This window comes from Aphelocoma coerulescens, chromosome 2 (genome assembly GCF_041296385.1).
Source record: "Aphelocoma coerulescens isolate FSJ_1873_10779 chromosome 2, UR_Acoe_1.0, whole genome shotgun sequence".
Classification (NCBI taxonomy): Eukaryota; Metazoa; Chordata; class Aves; order Passeriformes; family Corvidae; genus Aphelocoma; species Aphelocoma coerulescens.
Window position 1 is genome coordinate 40714744 of NC_091015.1, and position 23943 is coordinate 40738686.

Sequence of the window (23943 nt, forward strand, 5' to 3'; positions counted from 1 at the left end):
TTCAAAGCTATGATTAAGAGGTTGAACCGAAGCAAAAACATTCCTACTATGTTGTTTGATGAAATGGAAGTAAAAAGAGGCTTCCCAAGTACCTTATTTGAAGGAGTTTCCAAATAGGGATTTGAGATTCTTCTGGACAGGGTCTGTAAGATAATTTGGGAGACTGTTAGTTTTGTTAGGGTTTTTGTATGGAAAAAAACCAAAAAAGTAGCTGCAATCTAGTCTTTTAGCTATTGAAATCTACATAAAAACAATTTATCAAATAATCTGAATAGTCTAACTCATGTCTCCAAATAATGACTGTTTTACATAGGAAAAAGGTTTGATAAACTCAGTTCTGTGTTGTTTATTGCATTTATTCTTGATCTGGAAAAGTAGATGAACAATGAGATGGCAAAGCCTATAGATAACACACAATTATTTGGCTCAGGAAAGATCAAAACTGACAGTGAAGAATCTCAAGATAAACCTAAAAAATGCTGGGTGAAAAGACAGTATCATGATGAGCTCAACATTGAAACCAGCATGTATGTCTTGGGGTGACGTTATGATGTGTATCCCATATCGCTGCCTATGCCCAAAATTAATTTTTGTGCCTTTCTGTGCCTCTAAACTGAGCCTGAGAGGGGGAAGGAAAAAACTGAGCAAAACTTTTTCAGGGCAGTTTGCAGCTTGTTCAAGGTCACACAGAGATAGCAGGTTTTTTTTTCAGCTGCGGGAGGAGAGCGAGGAAGCACCCGGCTTGCTGCTTTCCAGTCAGCTTTTGGCCAGTTGTTTCAGCTTCTTGTTCTCCGGAGAGAGACTGAGGGTTGGACTTTGTTTTTCCTTCTCTGGAATTCCGGATTTTCTCCCTTTTATACTGGACTGGTTTTTTTCAACCTCAGAGCACATCAGGAGGACTTTCCACCAGGCACAGAGGGCCTGGCCCTGGCCCAAGCCCCAGCGCCGAGGAGACCAAAGGGAGGACTCTTAACACTTTCCCAGGTTTTTTTCCTCCACAGTGAAACATTTTATTATTTAGCCTTATTTTCCTTTTCCCTTGTGTTTGGTAAATAAATAGTTTTATCTTCTTCACTTTCCTTCGAGGAAAATTTATTTTTTCCCGAACCTGGGGGGGGAAGGGGTAGTTGTGCCTTCTCTCAGAGGATATATTTCTAAATTTGGCCAAACTGGAACAATGTACTAGAGGGAAAAAATGTAATTACACATACTTTTAAAGCAGAGTTTATGAATTCAGTGAAGACACCTCAGGGTCACAGAACCCTTCTCAAGGAAGACCACTCTTCTAAATTAAATTCTTAACTGTAGTTAAAAGAAATTAGGATAAATAGTGAATAAAATGGTGACCAGCGGGGAGGTAACGAATATAGATCAGTGTTATCTCTGCTGTGCCACATATTGCACTGGTAACAGTGTCTCAGAAAATGAATGCTCCAGTGTTAGAGGGGATTCCTAAAAGTAGTCGGAATAATAAAGGATTTGGATACATTTTAATATGAGAAAAGGCAGAAAAGGCTGTGACTATTTACCTTACAAAGGAGAGATTACAAGGAACATGATGCAGTTATACAAAATGGCACAAAGAAAAGACAGACTTTCTGTGCTCTGCTTTACATTACATGAGAATTACTGATCACTCAATGAAATTAGAGAGGAATCATACTTCAGGAGACAGAAGGGAAAACCACAAATATGTCTTCACAGCAGGGAAATGCAAATGCCAAAATCTTACCACTGATCAATAAAGAATGCGATTTAAAATTATAAAATTCACAGTGAACCAGAACTCTGAAAGGCAAAGACAGGATAAACATCTCCACAAGAATCAGGTTACCCCACTTCTACTCACCATGATCCTCCCATACCTTGTAATTATTAAAAGACAAGATATTGTCTATGCTGATGCTTACTTGCAACTTCTATCTTACTACAAGCCACACAAGACACAAATAAACACTGCCTAAAATAAGCCTGGAAGTGGAAAAGAAGATGTTGTGCAGGTGCACTGGCACTACAACAGGAAGATCATGTGGTGCTCCCTCACATTATTCCAACTTGTAAGCAGCATAATTAATTTCTTGCTTTGAGAGGGATCCAATTCTCACTTGGTATATTGCAATCATAAAAAAACCCCCATCCTTCACAGCCTGTAAGAACTACAGAATCCATATTTCAGTAACACCACCTGCTTTTTCCTCCCTGTATTCTTGCTACTGTGTTTTTAGAAAGGGAAAGGATGAGGAACCACAGAAGCATCTATCGCTGTTTACCCTTCCACGATCATCAAAAACCTTAGTGTAGTTCCATGCAAAACAGTAGCTCCATATGGAAATACTGTAACATATAAGCCTTATTTCCCTCTCCCATACCCAACAAAGATGCTGTAAGAGCGCAACACTGCCTCAGATCCCACTCACCCTTCCTAGCTGGCATGTCATTAACACCTTGCTTCTGCAGCAGCCCTACATACCACCACTTCTCTTGGTTTCTGTCCAAGTCTTTCATCCCACAAGCCTCACTCACTGCAGCAGCACAGTCAAAGTTTATACATCGATTTCCTTGCTCCCTGCTCCTTTCCCAGGCTGGTGCTGACAGAGGACAGGGAGGCTCACTCAGGAAGAATACTGGTACTGCAGTGTGCACTTACATAACAGCATAAGATGAAACTCAGCAAAAAGGACAAATTTGGTTGCCTTCTACAAGGGGCTTACAGTGGTGATGGACAAGAGAAGAGAGACTGACATCATCTACCTGGACTTGTGCAAAACATTTCATACTATCCCACACATATCCTTGTCACTAAGATGGAGAGACATGGCTTTGACGGACGGACCACTCGGTGGATAAGGAAATGCATGCGCTCAAAGAGTTGTGGTCAATGGTTTGATGGCTGCGTGGAGATCAGTGATGAGTGATGTCCCTCTGGGACCATACTATTGAACATCCTCATGTTAACATGGGAACATGGACAGTGGGATTGAGTGCACTCTCAGCAAGTCTGGGGATGACAAGTTGAGTGGTGTGACTGACACTCTAGAGGGAAGGGATTCCATCCAGAGAGACCTGGACAGGCTTGAGAGCTGGGCCTGTGCAGTCCTCATGTATTTCAATAAGGCCAAGTGTCAGGTCTTGTGCCTGGGTTGGGATAATTCCAAACACGGACACAGGCTGGGTGATGAGTGGATTGAAAGCAGCCCTGTGGAAAAGGACTTGGGGGTGTTGGTGGATGAAAAACTGGACATGATCCAACTGTATCCTGGGCTGCATCAAAAGAAGGAGGGCCAGCAGGTTGAGGGAGGTGATTCTACACCTCTACTGCACTGTTGTGAGAGCCCACCTGCAGTACTGAATCCAAATGTCAGCTTCCCAGCATAAAAAAGACAAGGATCTGTTGGAGGAAGTCTAGAGAAGGGCCACTAAGTCAATCACAGGAATGGAGCAACTCTCCCATGGAGACAGGCTCAGAGAGTTGGGATTTTTCAGCCTGGAGAAAAGAAGGCTCCAGGGAGATCTTGTAGTATCTTCCAGTATCTAAAGGGGGCCTACAGGAAGGACATAGGGGGACTCTTTGTCAGGGAGTGTAGTGAAAGGACTGCAGGTAATCACTTTGAACTGAAACAGGGTAGATTTAGATTAGATATTAGGAAGAAATTCCAAGGAGTCTGCAAAAGGTGTCTGATGCTGAAAACCAGTAGAGAAAAAAACCCCAAATTTCTAGTTTATCCTTCAGACCACAAAGTTCTAGCTCTGGTGCAGAGAAGAGAGGAGGAATTCACAGCCCTGAAATGGGAGGAGGGAGGACAGGACAGTGGCTTTTCAGTGTCAGCCTGAACCCATATCAACTTGGAGCAAACATGAAACACTGGAGAGATCATGAGAGTACATTTAGCTTGCCATACAGGAACCTAACCACCCAAAATTTCTAAAAACGTAAGAAAATAGAAACTGGATAGGAGAAAATAAAACAAAAGTGGAAGTGGCTTTCTGGAATAGAAAAAATGGTCTTTCATGTTGATGCTAGTGCAGCCTGTGTAATGTTGAAACATTCATTGCAGTTAGGCTGAAATTGATACAGAAATTTAGGATTTTATGTCCTAGCTGCCATGATAGATCCTGTTTTCTTTTCTTTTTTTTTTTAACTTGCCTCACTAAATATTTAGGTACTGAGCACACCTCTGTTCAGCAGACTCTGCTTTGGCTGTTGGGGACAAACTGGGCAGTTGCCTACAAGAGAGATAGTGGATAAATGGTCTAGCCTATCTTTAAAGACTCCAAATTTTGGGTGGCTCTCCCTGAAGATAGCTGGTAAATGTAGGCTGCTCCCCCCAAATTATTTTGACACACACACAGATTGAAAATACATTTGCAAACCACTCTAAGAATAAGCCCAAATTTTTAAATTAATTAATTAATTTGCTTTTTAAAGCAAATTAATTTACCATCTAGCAAACAGCTCATCTCTCATGAAAACTACCTTGGAACAGTTATTGATGCCCATGCCAAGTACTTCTTTCCAGCTACTGCCACCCTGGCACCCCATGTGCCTCTCCACCAGCTTGAGGAGAAGCTTTGCCAAACCACATGTCAGGGAGAGGACCAGGCTATGGCAGCACATGTGGTCCTGGTACAGAAGACCATATGTGTGGGAGATCCAGAGCACTGGGTGTCCTCCAGAAGGGCTGCCCCATCATACATGGATAGGTGTGCATAGGTGGCTTCACCTTCCCTGCTGGGGACACAGGAAGAAAGAGGCAGGGAGCAGTCCTGCGGGCTGGATGATCCAGAGCCTGAACTATGAACGTGGCACAGGGATGGCACCGTCCTAGCTTGGGGACACAACCTGCATGTCACAGGAGAGGACAGCTGGGCCAGGAGGCCCATAGAAGGTTTTGGAATAGTACTGCTAGTACCCAAATCTGAATACACCACAGATAATTTAGTCTGAAATTGGGAAAAATTATAAAGGAGTTTACTGTGGTATTTAAAATCACTAAAATTGCAGGGAGTAATGATGTGAAAAGAATGGGAGGATTAAAATAAAGTGACCAGTAAGTAATTGAAACATCCAGAAGGCAATATTTCTCTACAATCTATATGATCAGTTTATAGAACTATAAGCCAAAGAATTAAATATGCCAGGTAGGCTTTTAGAAGCAGAGGCTAATTCAATGACTAATACTACATGCAAGGTCTATACCTAAGTTTAAGTTAGTATTGCTTGAACTGTACAGTTATTTTTAAAACAAGCTGAGAATTGCTGACATTATTTAAAATTAAGCATGCAAAGATATTGATGATAGTATTTTAATATGTCGGCACAAACTGATTTTTTAGAGGTTTGGAAAGAAATTCCCCCACAACATACTGCACAACAAAGTATACTAATGGCTCCACTGGAAAGAACAGGTTGTATCTTACTGTAAGATGCTGACTTAGTTCCTTCCTTGGGAGAGTATTGAACCGGTTCCACTACAGCAACTCCCTGTGCATTTACTACAACCTGGTTAATGTTCTATTCAGGGGCTAATGGTACTACAGAGCATGGGTTTAGTCATATCTTTTAGAGATTCATCTGAATTTTCTCCTCATTTTTAGACCTGGGATTTTGCTTTGGCCACATCTCAGTTTGGGAGAATGACTTGCCTACAAGTTGCTTGTGCTTCGCCTCCTACCCAAGCTGTTCCAACAACTGCTGATATTTCTGCCATTGCCAGCACTGCAGTCACAGTAGCATCAGCAATGCTCCATACATCTGCTAGCAATTTAATCACCATCATGCTCAGAAAGAAACAAAGCAAGAGTGCTTCAAGCTCCAGTTCAAGTGCTTTCCTCAGCTGGGATTTAGTGCAGTGGTAGCAGCCAGCAACCTGTCTACACTAGAAGTCACGCTGTAACACCTCAAAAGAGGTTATAGAAATTGTAGGAAAATAATAATTTCAAATATGGAACAGAAATGTTTTGCCTTTCTTCTAAGAGCTTCTGATATTCATGTGCAGTTAGCAAGAAAAAAAGATTGACAAAAATGGGAAGGAAAAATTTCTTTTTTAGTCAAGATTACTCCTGTTACTAAATCTTTTAGAGTGGGATTTATTTTAAAACTAACAGAAATGAGGAAAGGCCATGATTCTTCATGGCTCATCTTCCCCAATATATTGTTCAAGTTTCCACTCCAGATTTTTCAAATATCTAGGTCTTTAACTGGTTGTGTTTCCAAAATATGAGCATAATATTCTGTGCTTAGGAGTTTGCAATGCGCAATCAAATTCTACCTGTTTTCAGTTTACAACCCACTCATCAATATTTTTCTGTTTGATCAGAGCTTGATTTGCAAACATGCCCATGCTCAACTCCATACTGCTGAGCAGTTCTAGAAACATTTTTGTTATATACAAATATAGCAAAACAATTGTTCATAGTTTCAGGGCACTGTCACTATGTCCCTAAAGAATTTAGTATAGCACTTGTGCATTTCAAACTGGATTACTCAATATACTTAAAATTAAGCAAATGCTTCGGTGTTGTTACTCCCTAAATATAAATAGCCTGAACAAAAAATCATCTCATTTTGAAATGCACATGGTGTAGCACAGACTACCTGGTAATGAGATCATTTCTATTCCCTGACAGGGGGATTTCTGCAACTACTCAACACCTGAATCCTAAATTGGCTAATGTGACCACAAAGGAAATTATATATTCAGACACATATCCAACAGGAATTTAAGCATCCAAACCTAAAATACACTTTCACAAGTACTCATGCTGGAAACTTCTCACATTCCAACTATGAGAGCATATGGAAAAGGATCACAAATAAAGCTAAATACAAATTCACTCTCAAAAACAATCATCTGCTTTTACTTTTCCTTCCAATGATCATTCAGCTGTAAGAATACAGTGGCTCACGAAAAATTTTTTTAATTCACCAGAGGTATTTACTTAATTTCCCTCAGGCTTCTCTCCCACTCCATGAACAAATCAAAAAGTAATTATTTTTGTCTCAACCAGATTTTGTTCTCCCATTATGAACCCTGACAATGACAATGCCAATGACAATGCCAATGCCACAAGAGCAACAGAAACCACTGCAACTGTCACACCTGACAGAAAGCTGTGGGGGTTTTTTACCAAAAATATTTGCTGGAGTTTCTAAAAGCAAGCAGCTACAATAATTAGAGAGTTTCCACTCTAGCCCTGATCTGAACACAGATCCTGAAACAAAGCTGGGCTGTACCTGCCTGGCACACCCTCCTCAACCTGCAACACAAGAAGGCAGTAATTTCTGCAGGAGTAAATGCTCATTTATTCCCAGTGCTTACTCGTGCCAGGCAAGGAATGGGGGAAGGGAGCAAAAAATTACTGAACAATATGGCTTATCACTTTGCCACCTTTGAATTTTTTGCGTTTGACATCACTTGCTACTGTCTAAATGATAGGTGTTTTAAGCAGAAGTAAGACATGGGTCTTGTGTTTAGTAGATGAAATGCTAGTGCTGTTTGAAGGTGGCTGGATATAGGGAGTGTTGTCATGAATCCCAATCCGTTTCCATGTGGCAACAGATTTTTTCTTGTTGCTAAGGCACAGCAAGCAGAGTTGGTTGGGAAGCTAGCTGACTTTCAGAGGATATCATTCATATGAAATCGTAGAATATGCCTGACTTTCTGCCAAATAATATTCGTAACAAACAACCTTCCCCCACTGCTCCTCTTGAAACCCACTGGCAGAATTCACAGGTAATGAAGAACAACCAATGTGACAGTTCTTTGCATTAATATTTATTTAAGATTAAATATACAACCCTTTATAAAGGATCTTTTTTATAAAGGAAAGATCTTCTCCTCTTAAACTTCATATACTTAGGTGTAGCATAAAAAGGTCAAAAAGCTGTAAAAAGAAAAATCTGTATTCAGCAGAGCTTGCAATTTAGGGCTCCCAGATGAGCCTGAAGAGCTCTCTGGGGAAACCCAAATGGGTCATTAATGAAAGAAAAACAAGGAGGTATTGTCATCTGTTTTCTGTATAGAAAGAACTTACAAAATAAGTTATTTCATGAAGGGGAAATCCACAACTCAAGGTTCATTCTCACTTCCCCCAAAACAGAAAGGGATGTGAGAAGAAAACGGATGCTCTTTATAAAGACAAGCAGAGCTCTTTATGTTTAAATACTTATTTCTGAGTCAGCGACAGTTAGGAAAGTCATGCATTTAGAAGCATTTCTCTATTTTCCAGTACCTAGCTAACTAAATATGGCTGAATGGGTCTGTGCTTCAAACACAACTAATTTTTACTTAATCTGGCATAAACCATTCACTTTTAAAGTCTCTGGAGCCTAACAAGGAGTGTAATTTAGTGTCCAAGAGCAAAAATTATTTGCAATACCCTTTTCTTTGCCCAAGAGAAGTTAAGAATAGAAAAGAATATCGTAGAAGACAGTATGGCAGGGTTGGCTGGTTTCTCTTCTCCCTCTTCCTCAGTCCTACCCTGGTGAAAAGACCAGGGTAAATCTAACTTCAAGAAGGCACCAACACAGGCTCCTCCATCTGTATCCTGTGCCTCAAATAAAGCTGCAGCACTCTGACACCTACCCGGATTGAGAGAAAGGGAGAAGCGGTAAGCTGGCAGAAGGGGATGCCTCGGTTAGGAACTTTATGTTACTAGAGAAAGGAGACAGCCACCCTCCTGCTAATGATGAGTTCCATGATCAGATTAAAGTACCCTAAAATGAGGCTGCTGAGAAGCAGGTCGTGTCCTTTCTACACCTTCCATTTCAGCTTCCCGTTCCCACCACTCTTCTCCTTTGTGCTTCCACACGTGTCTGTGAAGCCATGTCCTGAACCAAGCTGAAGGACCAACGGCTTTGAATCAGCTCATTAAACAGAGCTTCATTTCAGCAGCGATGGTTCCCTCAGTGGGGTCACTGGGGAGCCACACAAACACGGTCCTGGCACGGCGAGCAGCGGGGGCACAGGCGAAGGCTGTGGGATGTGGAGGGAGGCAGGAAGGGACAGCTGTGCTCAGAGGAAGCACTTGTTTATGCTAAATTAAAGCTATCCAAGGAATGATGGCATAAAACATGACTAATAAAACCTTTTTATGTTGACAGAGCAGTGTCTCTACTCTGTCAACATAAAAAGGAAGTTAACCATGCTCACAAAAAATGACAATACAAAATTCAAGGGCATCAGCAATGGGGAGCTTCACTTCTGATTCCATGTTCATGTAAGTGCATCAGCTGAAGCAAAATGCAATTCCCATCTCATCTACAACTGTAGACTGCATGGTCATAGTTTATAAAACAGGAACAGAGTTTAAACAAGATTTCCCTTTCTTATAAAGACAGAATGGACGTTTTCAACTCATATGCTAATACAATGTTTGCAATGAGAGTTCATTAAATATGAAAAGAAAGAATCAGAATTTTACTGCTTTTTACCATGCTTTATATAACATTAAAATATGCAGAGTACACTTCATTGTCTATTCCTATTCCTTCATTAACTAAATTTTATTGCAGCATTTGTGCTCTAGTTTGCCAGTTCAGCCATACATTTCCTAATGCTACCTTACAAAATTCCCTGTGCATTTCACTCTTCCTGGCTGTCAGCAACATTTCACAGGAAAGCAGTATCCTCCCTTTTTTCCAGTACAAAATAGGCACTGAACAGACTGTTACCATAAAGATTTAGCAATATTGTTGTACTTATATTTCTTTAAAACTTAGCACGTAATAAATACAGTAAATGGTCGTTGTCATCTACCACTGTGTCCCTGGTCACCAGCATCTGGTTTGGTTTTGATCTGGAGGGCAGCATATAAGAGCAGATGGGTAGGGGGTTTAGTGATTGTTAAAATTTTGTGTAACAGCTAATATATCTAATGATGCAAGTTACAATTTGATAGTACATTATTTGGAGCTTTCAAAAGAATGTGCACTGGATATTTCACACTACAATTAATGTTCCCAGTGACAGGTTACCATTTATTTTCAGATAAATCAAAATGAAGACACCAACAAAACAGTTAAAAGAGAGATCAGGAGTAGGAAAACGCAGATTGTCTGCATACTTAAAAGCTTTTCAAAGTACCTCTGTTGACATGTTTCTTATGTTGCCAGCAAAATACCTTCTCACGACACATTTCCAAATGAAAAAAAAAAAAAAAAAAACAACCAGAAAGCAGCATGGCACATCTACTTAGCAAAGGCATTCTGAAAGCCAGGCAGCCTGACTTACAACGTGCATTAGTAAAAAGAAATTTATGAGGAAATTGTGTGCCAAACACAAGAATAAATGCTCAGGTTGTAAAATCTTCTTCCTGGAGTTTTTGTAACTTCCCCAGACAGGGTCCTGCACAATTTCTCTGGCTTTGAATTTTGTCCTGAACAGAGCAGGAGTTGGATCAATCAATCTCCTGGAGTTCCCTTAGCACCCACGTAATTTTGTAATTGTCTCCTTGTCTCCTGCTCCATCACCCTCAGACATTCTGCTAGTCCAGCCAGCTGCACCAGGCATGGGAGATAAAGTCTATGGAGCTTCAGGGCAACCAGAAGTATGTTTCTAGATGCATTCTGTGTTTTTAAAAAGGCTCTTAAAATCACATATTTTCATGTTAGCCTTCCACCAAAACTTTTCCCCATCATATTACCCAGTGTGCCAGGTCTCAATTGCTGACATACCCCAGCTGTCAACATCACTGCAGATGTGCCAGAACTTGGCCTTCAGCAAGCCACATTTTTCAGAGATTAAATATAATAAAAATTTTAAAGCAGACAATCAATTAAGTGATTCATCTCACCTGTCACTACCAACCACCCACCACGTAGGTGTAAGTTCAAACGTTCCCTCTCTGGTGTCAGGCAAAACCAGCATGGCTGGGTACTTGGTTTTTGCCAGCATAGGTTCAGGAGCCTTCTTACGAGCTGCCCCCATAACCCAGCTGCAAGGATTTTCACCTCTGCCACAAGAATTGTAGCGAACAGCGGAAAGGCAAAAATATCCAATATTGCTGCAGCTATTTCAGTGAATGCAGATGCAGGAACAAAACCCCAACTATTAGGAAATATTCAGCAAATCAGCTGTGAACGATGACGACAAATAGCTGAAAATGTCAATACAGAGTGCATATATTATCGAATAAGAAAATCCATTAAAATCTTAATTCATTCAGAAGCAATTTGTAATTAAAGAAACAGTTATATAGTTTTCAATAACTAAAGTATATTTAATGTTTCGAGTAAAAAAAAGACAAATTAAAATTCAGTGCTCTGATTATGATTTATGAAAATACTTCCCACTAAATTGTATTAGTTTACTCTTTGAAAAATGCCTTTCTGGCAACTTTTTAAAATTTTCTTTCAATAGGCTGCACACAGGTTGTCCATGAAGCGGCTCACAAGTGCACAAAGGTAGGTTTTTAATGTCCCTATTATTTAACATCCCTGCTCCCAGAGAGCCCTGCTTTTACCACTGCCTGCACAAGACGTAGGTCACCCAGTAATTTCCCAAACCTTTTTCCTACTAGGAGAGCACAGTTACTCCTTTCTGGTACAAAATATTGAAATTATTTTCTCTGTGTTTCTGAGAAACTGATTTTCTGATTTCGTAGAGACCAAGTGGCCCACTGGGAAAAGCACCAGACTGTTCAGTGTACCTCAGTTTGATTCCTGAACATGGTGTGGCCGCAACCTTCAGCAAGTCATTTCCCTTCCCATGCAATGGGGATGATCATGAGCACTCTCTGAAAGCACTTTGAGAGCCACTGGTAAAAATCTGCTATCAGCTAAGGGCCAGAAGCACACAAGCACTCTTCCATGTACACAGGGCAGCCCCACTCTAAGTACCTATCGGGCATTTAGAATGCAACAAATCTAGACTGAAACTGCTGACTTCTGCTTTTCTTGCTTCTGAGGTTTTCCAAGAGCAGGAGTAGCCTTGAGGGTGAGTGAACAAGCTCTGCTTAAAGAAGTTTGCATTAGAGCCTGAACAGTTTGAGAATGTGCAGTGCTGTGGTTTGTATTGGCAGCGTTCCATTACGTGACCTCTTGGGAACAATAATAATTTCACTGACGGTAGCTCTTGGCACAAGCCAGTGCCAACCTGCTATGAACCAGAGAGTGGGAGTTCTTAACCACTTCCAGAAGAACAGCTGTAATTTTAATTGTAAAGCTTAACTGCTTTAGTTTCATGAAGCAGTCAAGGCCTCACTGTACAGAGAGTTAAAAAGCACTCAATACACAAAGAAAGAATAAAGCTTTCTCTTAGATCACACAAGCAATTTTTTGGCAAAGTAGATCAGGAACTTCTCATCTGCTCTTGGCAAAGCCTCAGAAATATTTGGAACTCTGCTACCAGCACCTTCAAACCGTCTGCAGAGTGAGATTGTACTAACTCTGATAACCTTACAAATATTTAGTCTGGCCATTAAAGCAGGAACAAATGAAAACTCAAGTGCAATCCACTCCAAAGGGAGGTTTGTCATCTCTGAGATGGGGAGGGACCTAGAAAGAAGGCCATTCAAAAGTCTCAGCCAGTGTAGCAGAAACCACTGCACGCCTATCATTCGGTCCAGACTGCTTGGCACACAGAGCAACATGGGAAATAGTGTGCAATAACCATTAGATACGGAATAAGATTAGAACATGAAGACTCTAGAATATATGACCAACCACTAAAAGCTGCTTAGGAAAATTTAGCTTTCACCAGACTGAGAAGTTACAGAATCAGAAAATATATATGCAAGACACAGATAAGTTTTTTGTATTTCTTTTTGCCTCAGTAAAACTGCTCAAGTGCCAAGTAGCTAAGAGATAGAAATTTTACTTAGTATGATAAAATCAAAACCAAATAATATAAATGACATATCGTGCAAATTAAGCTCATAAGAAAGTAAAAGACATGCTCAGCACCCCCACAAGGTCACAGATACAGTTCAGGCATCTTTAGACAGGAACCTCCTTCATGAACATAGGTTTAAGAAAGGAACACAGCCTTTCAAGTCAGGCAAGACTTCCACCCTAATGAGGCAGATTTCCTTAATTATATTCTTTATCCTTAAATGTAGTTACCTGCCTTTCTTCTGATATATATATCCTTATTTTCATTCTTTATTCATATAAACAACTGTTTGCACACATTTGATATTACTAGCACGTAGATATGTCATATCAGGTTTATGCTGTATTATTTTGAATTTTCATGCTACAGATTTACTCAGACTGAATTTAATTAAGTGTACAAGTCCTTCTTCCTACTGCTGTAGGAAGTTTGATCCCTATGTGGAAGGCTGGTTTTTCTTTATCTCTTGAGATTTTCCAGCTGGTACCAGGGAATTTTCTCTTTTTGACATCCAGTTTTGAAAGCTAGGGCCTTGGTCCAACAATAGACTTTTGAAAATATCATGAATAGAAACTGTCCTATTAGGGTTCTCTGCATTTATAATTTATTTTTAAGACAGCATGGGCTTTCAGAAGTGATCCCTGCACCTCTCCTCAGGTTTAGAATATGTTCAGATGTTCAGCCAAAGTCAGTTTAAGCAAAAAGCCACAAAATTTGACAAGATACTATTGCAAGAGTAACACCCTCTGAGATGACAACCCCACTCAAATTCATAGAAAAAGAATGTATTAAACTATGTTGCACTAAACCTTTTGTGGAGAAAGTACCTATGAAAAAACTGTTTTAGGCAGCCTAACGAAACAAACAAACAAACAAACAAATCTTGCTTCAGTTTGTCCCACATCAGACCCTTGTCCCCCATGACATCAATAACTTCCCTCCAGCAAAACTAGATCTGGCATTTAAAGCAGAAAGTTCCTATCCCTTTGTTCCATTTGTTTTTTATGCTTTACAAAGAATTTAAATTACTTATAAGACATATTTTTTCCCTATAAAAGAAAGATACTACTCCATAAACAGAAAAAAACCCTCACAATTTGAGAGTCAAAGGATTAGAAGATTTTTCTGCTTTTTACATCTGATTAAATTATTTGAATTAATTAACCTTTAATTACATTTGCAACTATTATCTAGTTTTCCATCCCAACAGAAGTCCCACCATATGATATCCTAGTCAATCTTATACTCAAAGGCATATGCAAAAGAAAAAAAAAAACTCGAGTCTAAATTAGCATGAAAAACATGTGTGCAGTGGAAAAAAGTCCACAGTACTACAGCAGAGCAGGGATCTGAGGTGAATTGTATGTTATGAAACTGAACACACATGTCTGTGTAAGGTGTGTCTCTTGGCAAAGAGGTTGAACCCTCTAAGATTTCAACAAGATCTCTGTACATCAAGTGCTGTAAGGAAAAATTACTCCTCCAGAGGAACTGTTGTTTTAAACTGTTGTCTTTTGGCTTGAAAGTTGTGGATTACTTTTTCAAGGCTGTTTCAAAATATACATGAGGCAGTATCCACAGCCTGCACCTGCAGAATCTGAGATATACACCCAGGAGAGCACCTCATCCCTCACTGAAGACAGCAGCAGTAGCACTGTAACTATTTTTAAAGAAACACTCATTAGAACACGTAAGAGAGAAGCAGAAGGACACAATGTGAACAGAAGCTTGCTTATCAGTTGTGTGAACAGGGTATACAAAAGGAAAGCAGAATAGCCTCTGCATTACTCACAGCCAAAGTATGGCTGAGTGTATCCTGAACAGAGCAACCTCAAAGAGCCAGCAGAACGGTCTGCTGATGCCGTAGTACAATCAGAGGAAAGGATTCACACATCACTGCCTTTCCACAGGGTCACGTTTCCACCTCCTGAGGACAGCCAGGCCTGGCAGCCAGTGCTAGGAACAGTACACTTGGAGGAGCTTCTGACTGCCAGACTAAGGAGCAGCTCATGCATTCCATGTGCTACTTGACGCTGCACCCTTCTTGCCCTACCACACACACCAGTGTCCAGGACTCCTCAGGCTCCTCCTTTATGCATCCATGGAAAGCAACAACATAGAACAGAGCCACCTTCTTCTGCTTCAGCAAGTTCAGTTTTTATCCCAAGATCCTTGAAGGAGTGCTTTGTCCCGTGGGAATAAAAGGAGGTGAAGAGTGACCACATTTTTTCAGGCCTAGGGGCAAAGAGAATTAACTCTCTTATTCTTTAATATTCTGCATCATAGCCAAAGCTTGAAACATTGATCACTTCAATATGCTGCTACCCTCCTTCCACTTACCCACTGTATCCTAGTTACCAGCCTACTCAGTTTTAAAAGTCACTAATAAATATCATTTTAAGTCAGCAAATGTTTTCTGACCTACGCAAAGCAGGAGGTGGGAGAGATGGGGAACTGCTGTCTTGAAAAGTTGGTTCAAATAATATGCACATGGAAAATGCCAATTTGATAGAGAATTTAGATTGAAATCAGGGAAGAAAAATTATCCAAAACATTAACACAGAGCATTATTCCCCCCACAGTGACTGATCTGTCAGAGAGGAGCAGAGATGCTCTATCTGTGTTTCCATGAACACTAACAAAAAGCAAGATGTCCATGACATCCTAATAGACTGCTGGAGTGCTCAGGTTACTCTCATCAATTCACCAAAGCAGACTGGGCAGCCTGGATGCCCTACCAAAGTAGGTAGTTCCTGTTCCAACCTCTTCACCATGACAATCTCAAAAGTCCATCCAGCTTGATCACTAATTCTGCAGTAAGAACATGCCACCCATGGCTTAAACTGTGGCCCTAGAGCAGATTGATGGCAAATCACCACTCACTGTAAGAGACCTTCATTTTGAGATACACTGTCTTCAAAAAACAGTTGATGCTCACCCCCATCACCTTGCTCACTGCTCCATCCTTTCCCAACACTGTTTTTTTAGAGGTGACTTCAAACCAGTCTTAACTCATTGCAACGACCACCACAGACCACAAGGGCTTCACCCATTTTATCCAAACCAGCCTAAGCCTAAGGGGTAACTACCTATTTGGTCACTTCTCAAGCACCAGAAATAACTGTACCAAAATTAAAAGGAGCTTACAAACCTTTTTGGTATGTAGATACACACACACAGAGAATTCTTCAAAGCACACAGCATTCAAAAAAAGATTAACAGAAAAACTTCCCCTCTGTCTAATCTATTTTCTTCTTTTTCTTTATGCGATGCCATAATGTCTGTTGTGGAAACTGGACACACCAGCAGAAGTGGAGAGGGCCTCTAGGACATTATTCCTGGTCAGTAAACCCTTGCCTTGGAATTCACCTCCCTGCTCCCTCCATCAGGATAGGATGAAAAGATCAGATGGGTTCATGAACAACAAAGTAATGAGAATGGGAACACTCTCGGGTTTGGAAGATTACATGGGAGGTTTGTTTGCATGTTTTTAGCATGCCTCATGCTTGTTGACGTTTTTAACCTCTTCACTTGTGCCAAGAGATAACAATGACTAACTTAGGAGGGAAAAAGTCATGGTATAAAGAAACAAGCATACACATACTGAAGCTGGAGTTGGCTCAGGCTGAAAAGAAGATGACTCACAGACCCTCAGCATTTAGCTTTGTTTCTAAAAGTCAGATAACACCAAGAACTGCTAAAGCAAGGGATAAAGATGCAGTCTGCTTTCTTGCTTAACTCAAAAAAAAAAAAAAATCTTTCCAATATTAGAAGTTTCACAAAATTTACCATTAGATTTTCAGTAACCAGGGACAGTTTTTAACATGAAATTGTCGTCTCTGGGTAGTTTCTTTGGAATTATTATTTACAGAATGGACAAATGTAATGTTTTCTTATCCACTCCCACCATCCTGCCATAAATTTTCCTGTAACATGTTTTGCTATTAATAAACAACTGAAGTAGGTGTTTTTCCTCAGCAATAATAAATGGTTTCTCAAAGAGCCTAAATTTGCATTGTTTTTAATCAGACCACAACTCTGATTTAATCGCAGTGTTGCTCTGTTAGCTACACTTTCTGCTTAATTGCAAAAGACCACTCACTACAAGGAGTGCGTCTCTGTTTTTAATGAAGTGCCCTACAAGAATAGAGAACAAATGCCTGCAATGTGACATTATTCAAAAGCCTTTGTTGGTTTACCTTTTAGATAGGTTTGCTCCTAATAGCAGTTTTTCCATAAAGTTGCCTAAGCAGAAAAATAAAAATAAATTCTTTTCAAAATAACAAAACAGGCACTTTTTCTCCCTGGTCTTTCTTCTTTGATGTATCAGAGCAGTAGCTTCTTCTGAACAACTTCTTCTCCATTCCATCACTAGAGTTTTTAAAGAAAATACTGACAGGAGCAGAGTCAAGAGATACTTTTGCAGATCTCTGCTCAGAGGTTATTTGACAAAGTTGTTGGTTACCAGTCTGTGGAAAGCCTTCCAAACACTTGTACACCCACCAAACAGGAGCTTCACCAGTCATGAATATATGCTCTTACATTCCTTAGAAGAACAGCAACGCCTTTGACAGAGTATGCTGCAACAAAGTCAAGACTGACATGCTATCAGCTGCTTTTCTTGTATATTCAGAGACCACCAGCAATACTCTACAGCTGTACCTCCAATTTCAACAAGGATAGTATGGACTCACCCTAACACAGAAGACTCCTCAAAGGAGGCTAAAGCCATCTTTCATGTGTAGCCAAAACATTGTAGTTGATCAAGAAACAGAGAAGTAATGAAGGACAAGAACAGGATTAAACTGACTGTTTTCATTGTGAAAAGGAAAATACAAAGATGCCCCAACATTGTGTCCTAGGCTGGATGCTGTTTCATGAAACATATTTATGATGTCAGCATCAAGATAAGCAAATTTTGCTCATACAATTTTGGTTAGTCACAATCAGAAGCCTATAAACAACTTCAAATAGACCTAGTCAAGGTAGGAAAGTAAACAGTGCTAAATTGTGTTTATCCACATAAAACACAACGAAAAAAACCTGACAATTTATATAGCTTTAAGTTAACTGTATCAGCTGAAAGAAAGCAACCCAAATGACTGTGAAGACATTTTGTGGGAAGAACTAATCAGTGGCCCCAGGAGCTCTGATAAGATAGCACATTGTTAGGATGAAAATCCTACATGATGGAGAGAGGAAGGAAATTGCATGATTTATATAAAACAGGGGTGCAGTCTCATCTAGAATATTGGCATTCAGCACAAGCCATCACTAGTTCAAAGGGACACTGCAGAACCAGATAGAGTTCAAAATAAGGTAACAAAAATGATTACAGCATGGAAGGAGTCATCTAGAGAGACTGGAATTGCTTGCTTGAAAAACAGCTGTAAAAAAGAATAAGAAGTTAAATGTACAGAAGCTGGAAGTTCCCTGCCTCATAGGAACAGAGGAAGGGTCACTGAAATTAAAGGTAGAATACTCAAAACTGATAAAAAATAAATGCTTTCATCAAAAAGAGAATAAAACACAACTTAGCTTTCCTTCCCATGTAAAGTCATTATCACCAAACCCCACAGAGAAGCTTTGTAAATTTGTGTTCCAAGATGAGTCTGAATGTAAAACACTATCCAGATTAATTAAATACTGGATTTGTAGATGCATGACATGAAAAGCTGGAACTAAAATGGTTAATGTTAACAAGCCCCCAGCATCAGAGTATAAACTGACTATTTGAAATTAGAAAAAAAAAAAAAAAACACCACCAAAAAAACAGTGTGGGAGGCAGGCTATACTACATTTGCCCACAAGAAGCATTATATTTATGGTTAAAACTGTTACCTGTCAGATTAACCTTAAAACTTATGGATACAGGACTGGTTGAACCATCATCTGAGCCACTACAACATGTTTTTATCTACTGTAGGTTCTTCTGAAATAATTGCTTTGGGTTTTTTTAATAAAACCTCTACCAGTATAATGTAAATATTTTTTGCCACACTGAATTGTGAATGATCAAATTATAAATGGAACTCTTTAAGCAGGCCTTCAGATAAATTCTCAGTTTATGCATATATCTGAATGGAAAAAAACCAAGAGACATCACTCCTGCTATTCAGCTTGGACACTCACCAATATTAATGCATGTCCTGGCAACCTAAGAGACCTATTGATTTGCAGCCATTCATTCAAGTGCAGTGAAAGCCATAATTAGATAAATAGCTTTGGTAATACTAATCTGAAACTCATTTGTTTTGTGACTGTCTGTTTAATGAGATAAAACAAGAAATTAAATATCTGCCGAATGTTCCTCTTTGCATCCTTCAGCACAGTAGTAAAAATATAAATAAAGAGGTGTTAATTTGACTACCATTATTATTTTTTGCATTTTGTTGCAGCAATTGCTGTCAAAGGCAATTACAAAGAAGCTATTTATCAAATTACAGTACTCTAACAGGCTGAACATTTTTATCCATCTCTTTCATACATGTGGAATAAAGAGAGTAGGTCTTTTAATCATTTGCAAACACTCTTCGAGCTGACAAAGTATAACTTTAAGATGGTATGCATAGTATAAGTTTTTCAAGTATCAAAACTCCAACTTTAACATGATTATGCCATTCTTTGTGAATGGAAATTAAATTCTGTTTAAGTTTTCAAAAGCATTTATAACAGTGAAATCTAACGGGATTATTAATTATTGTGTCCTAAATAATTTTTTCCCAACACAATGCAAGGATGACTACTTTAAAGACTACTTTAAAGTATTCCCACACACAAATCAGTGCTAGCACTGACAGATGTTACAGTTTATCCTGCTCAAGTCAAAACACACTTAAGCTTGGGGTAGGTTGTGTCCTCCCCTTTCTTCTTTGACAGCTAACTACTAGATCCTGCATCTGTTCCTTTAGGGCTTGGATCTCCCATGGCCTTCCTCAACAAACATCACACAACTCAGTCTGTCCTGCAACACAGATTCAGCAGCAGACTCACAGCCCACACCCCCAGATTTATTTTTCCTGCCAAGAGGCTTCAGGCACTGCAGAAATGACATACCACAACAAAGCACTGGATTGTACATGAGCTGAGATCCCGAGCAGATCTAAGGGATACTTTTGTCTCATTCCTTCAGCCACCCAATAAACAACAGCTTTGCAACTTTCAAAGCTAACCATGTGTGTGCATTGTTTTTCTCCACTTCCTTCCGTATTTTAAAAATCATTTGATGTATCACTGAACTGCATTTACCTATGGGATGAAATGGAGCATCTGCTCAGCAGTGTGCAGTAGCAGTCTATGACAGCAAATGATTACCACATCCATTTGAAATAACAGAGTGTTTCAGGACCACTGGGTCTAGCTCTCTTAGTGAGAACTTGGCCAGAAAACCACAATTAAATGCTTATCATCTTAAAAAATTTATAAACAAACCCCAAACACCTGCTCTCTCTCCCTCCCCCAAGCCACATCATGAAGTCTTGATGTTCACAAGTAGTCTGGACCTCAATTTTCTGTTGGGGTTTTTCTGTGGGATTTGGGTCCTTTTTTATTTGTTTGCTATTTCAATACTGACCTACAAATTGCATACCATCATGAAGGGCATGGTTTGACATACATTTCTTGCACCAGTGGTATAATTTCAAGCAGCCACTGCTCCGTGCTTGGTGCCACTCATTCCACAGTCAGAGTGCTGGTACTGACACATGCATGACCTGTGGGAGAGGCTCAGGAGGGGCAGCTGCAGGAGAAGCTACCACAATAAAACACACACACAGATAAAATGCACCCCGCAATTAAACAAAAGACTGCTGGAGAGGCTCTGAACTATTTCTTTCCTTACTGCTCTAACTCATGTAGCCCATGTATGTCTCAGTTACATAAAGGCTTGAGTATGAGGTTCAGGAAGCAGGGAAAGAAAGGCAGCCTCCTCACCAACCAGGAAAAAAAAGTTGCATTCCTCACAATCAATATTTTAAAAAAAGGAAAAGTAGAAATCATCTGGCATTTTAAGATTTAATGGGTTCATTCAGTTCTAAAACTGAAGGCAGAAGATCATTACTGATGCTATGAATACACATCTACTGGTATTTATAGAGATTGAAGGGCTTTTTTCTCCTTCAATCAGCAGAATATTTTCTTTTTGCACTATAAAAAAGTATATTGACTTATAATCAGTTAGACTGCTGTGTCTCTCTGCAGGAAAATATCTTTCAAAAAGGAATTAATCAGAGAAAATTGTATACCATAGGATTTAAATTATTAAATTAATAATTTACTCTAGCTTAATACAATGTCCATAAGAAGATCATTTTACAAGGTCAGACTAACCCAAACCAAACAATAAGTTAACTGAGATAAAAGACATAGTGACAATTATGAATAGCTACTGTGTTTTATACCTAGCATTTGCAAATATTCACATCCTGCTTCCATGGCTTTTAACTTCAGAGCCCAAATGCCTTCTTTTTTATCCTTAAACTCATGCCAGAAGCACAGGTGTAATGACAAATGTTTAAATAAAAAGGCGTCATGGATAAAGTTCATACACCAGATACCAAAAAGCAAACTAAAATATTCCACTGAAAGGGATCCATTCACATGAACCCTACATGATCTGCAAAGCAGCCTGATTTGGGGGAAAAGGGTGTTTAGGAGCAGAGCAGTGGATGGCCCCACTAACCAGCCCTGAAAGACTGCAGAAGAACAGGGCACTCTTGCTCTGCCCAGAGGAACAAGGTGTCCCATTTGATTTCCAGCCTGACAGCACCATTGAGCCCAAACCAACATGAAGGCTCTATTTCTAAGCATTAATATGAACCCTTATCAGGAGATGGCTCACGTCCATCTCACAAGGAGATGACTGTGTGACTAGACCTGCAGCATCTGGGTGCCTGGTGATCAGGCACAGAAATGCAGCCAGACCCATCAGAGGGCTCAAGTGCTTTAGCAGAGCCAGACCAAGACTCTGCATCCTGAACCATCACTTCGTACACTGGCTGCTATACCCAGCACCTGCCTGGGGCGAGCAGAAACCACGGTTGGGAAGGAGCACTTCATCTGGAACTGAACAAGCAAATTATACAGTATAAAGTTATATAAAGCATAAGTTACATAGTATAAGTATAAAGGACAAGGACCTTCCTTTCCTATATGTGAAATATTATTTTAATTGTTATATAGTTAGAATAAATCTGTTTTATTACAATGGTTTATGTGACTTAGGTTGAAAAGTTGGCATATTCTGCTTTCCTTTTTTTTTCTTTTCTCCTTTTGAAAAGCTATCACCGTCTATTTTCAGCATTTTCATCAGCATAAAAATGCACAGCTTGTTTTGCAATTTCCTCACAGTGCAAATGGAATCCAAACCACTGGGGACATACAAGTAACAACAGCTGAATACAAATCTTAACGGAGTTTGTCCTCATTGTACAGTATGGTGCTGTTCATTCATCCTGGCAGCTGGGAAATCTAGTGTGAATTAACCAATAATACAGGTTTGCAACCAAGTGAATTAAAGTATACAATTCTACTAAGTGTATTTTGTTTATTTCCATGTAAGTATATAACTAAGGGGACAATCAGCTCACATTTAAATCAAGACTTTTTAACAGGATGTAACACTAGCAGAAGTTTTGCAAATACGCAAATTTTACTTCCAGTGGAGTCGATCTTATTTCCTACATGGACTTCCTTGATAGGTTTCCAAGCCATGCACAGCAGTAGCACATCTGAGGATCTGTATCCCTTAAAAAAGGGAGCAAAACCAAAAGTGAAACCAGTGAGAGCCTTGTCCAGCCAGAATTACAAAACACATACAGGGCTGATCAAGATTTGCCTCTGCAATCCTTAACTGAAGGCTTTATTTCCAACACAAGACAATAGGCACTTAAAGACTGAGCACAGGCAAAATGAGTTCAAGGTATTTTCAGCTGGAGCTCAATTTGCAGTGTGAGAAAGTGGTTACAGCCAAGTCTGGTTTAGGGTAGGCAGGTCAAAGAGAGGCTTATCAGGATGTGCTCGGGACCAAAACAGAGAAAGGAAACAGAACCTCTCCCATAGTTTAAAGCAAGCTGCTGCATTTTTGATGTGTCAAGGAATCCATGTCAATTTTATGCAGCTTCTGTGAACACAAGCCACATGATGGCACCTATTCCCCATGTGTTGGCAGTGTCACCAGCTAGTGCTGAATCTGGACTTTCCCAGGGATGCTAGAAAACAGCTGAGATGTCAGTCCAGGAATTGCCAGCCTCACTCCCAGTGCCAGTATAAGACCACAGGCAGTGGGCATCATCCTGTCAATCAGGCTAATCCCCAACCTCAGGGAGAAAAATAGCTTTGCATTCTGCAAAACTTACTAGGTTACTTCCTAGGGCAGAAGTGTGGGTTTACTTTCCACTTCATTCAACTGTAGTTATTCAAATCCAGGCATAATTTCTCAGATGTCATAACACATGGGCTAATTAAGAAGTATTATCAATTTAGTAATTCACTCAAGACTGACGATGAAACAAATTATTATGCAAATAAACACACAAGACACTGAAATTCCCCATCAGCTCCCATGGTCACTGTTGCTAAAGCTATTTTATCCATTGCTCAATATTTCATGTGTCTCCAATCAGAAACCTGACAAGTTTAAAGATACTATATGTGATATGTGAAAGACAATTATCTTAATCGAATACATTTAGCAGGAATACATAATAACCCTGATTACAATAGGAAAAATTAAGACTACTTAGACCAACTATTTTTAGCCACATAATAGCTGCTAAAGTGATGGGGGTATTAAGTTACTGAGTAGAACCTCTGTGGCAGACTTGAAAGCAAAATGTCACCAATATCAATCAGTCAACTTCGACAATACTTCTGACAATAAAACTTCCAACCCACTGAGTCAATCCAGCACTTTTGTGTGCTGATTTCAGCCAGTACAGCATCTACACAAAATATCACTGCATCTTTTTAATGCAGAAGAAATGTCAAAATTAAAGTCTCTATAGTATATATAAACAGAGGTACTAGAGAAATTATTCTGATTTTTTTTTTCTTCTCATTAACAACACTGGTAAAAAGAGCATAAAGTTGCTAATGAAATGTGTTGATGGCA

At 39.6% G+C, this 23943-nt stretch overlaps 1 protein-coding gene across 1 annotated transcript in view; it reads right to left on the reverse strand.

The window, feature by feature from the left end:
* Positions 1-23943, reverse strand: part of RAPGEF5 (Rap guanine nucleotide exchange factor 5) — a 159358-nt gene that overhangs the window by 129478 nt on the left and 5937 nt on the right. Inside the window, exon 2 of the mRNA XM_069007097.1 lies at positions 93-143. Within this exon, the coding sequence (XP_068863198.1) occupies positions 93-143 (51 nt within the window). The remainder of the gene's footprint in view (positions 1-92; positions 144-23943) is intronic.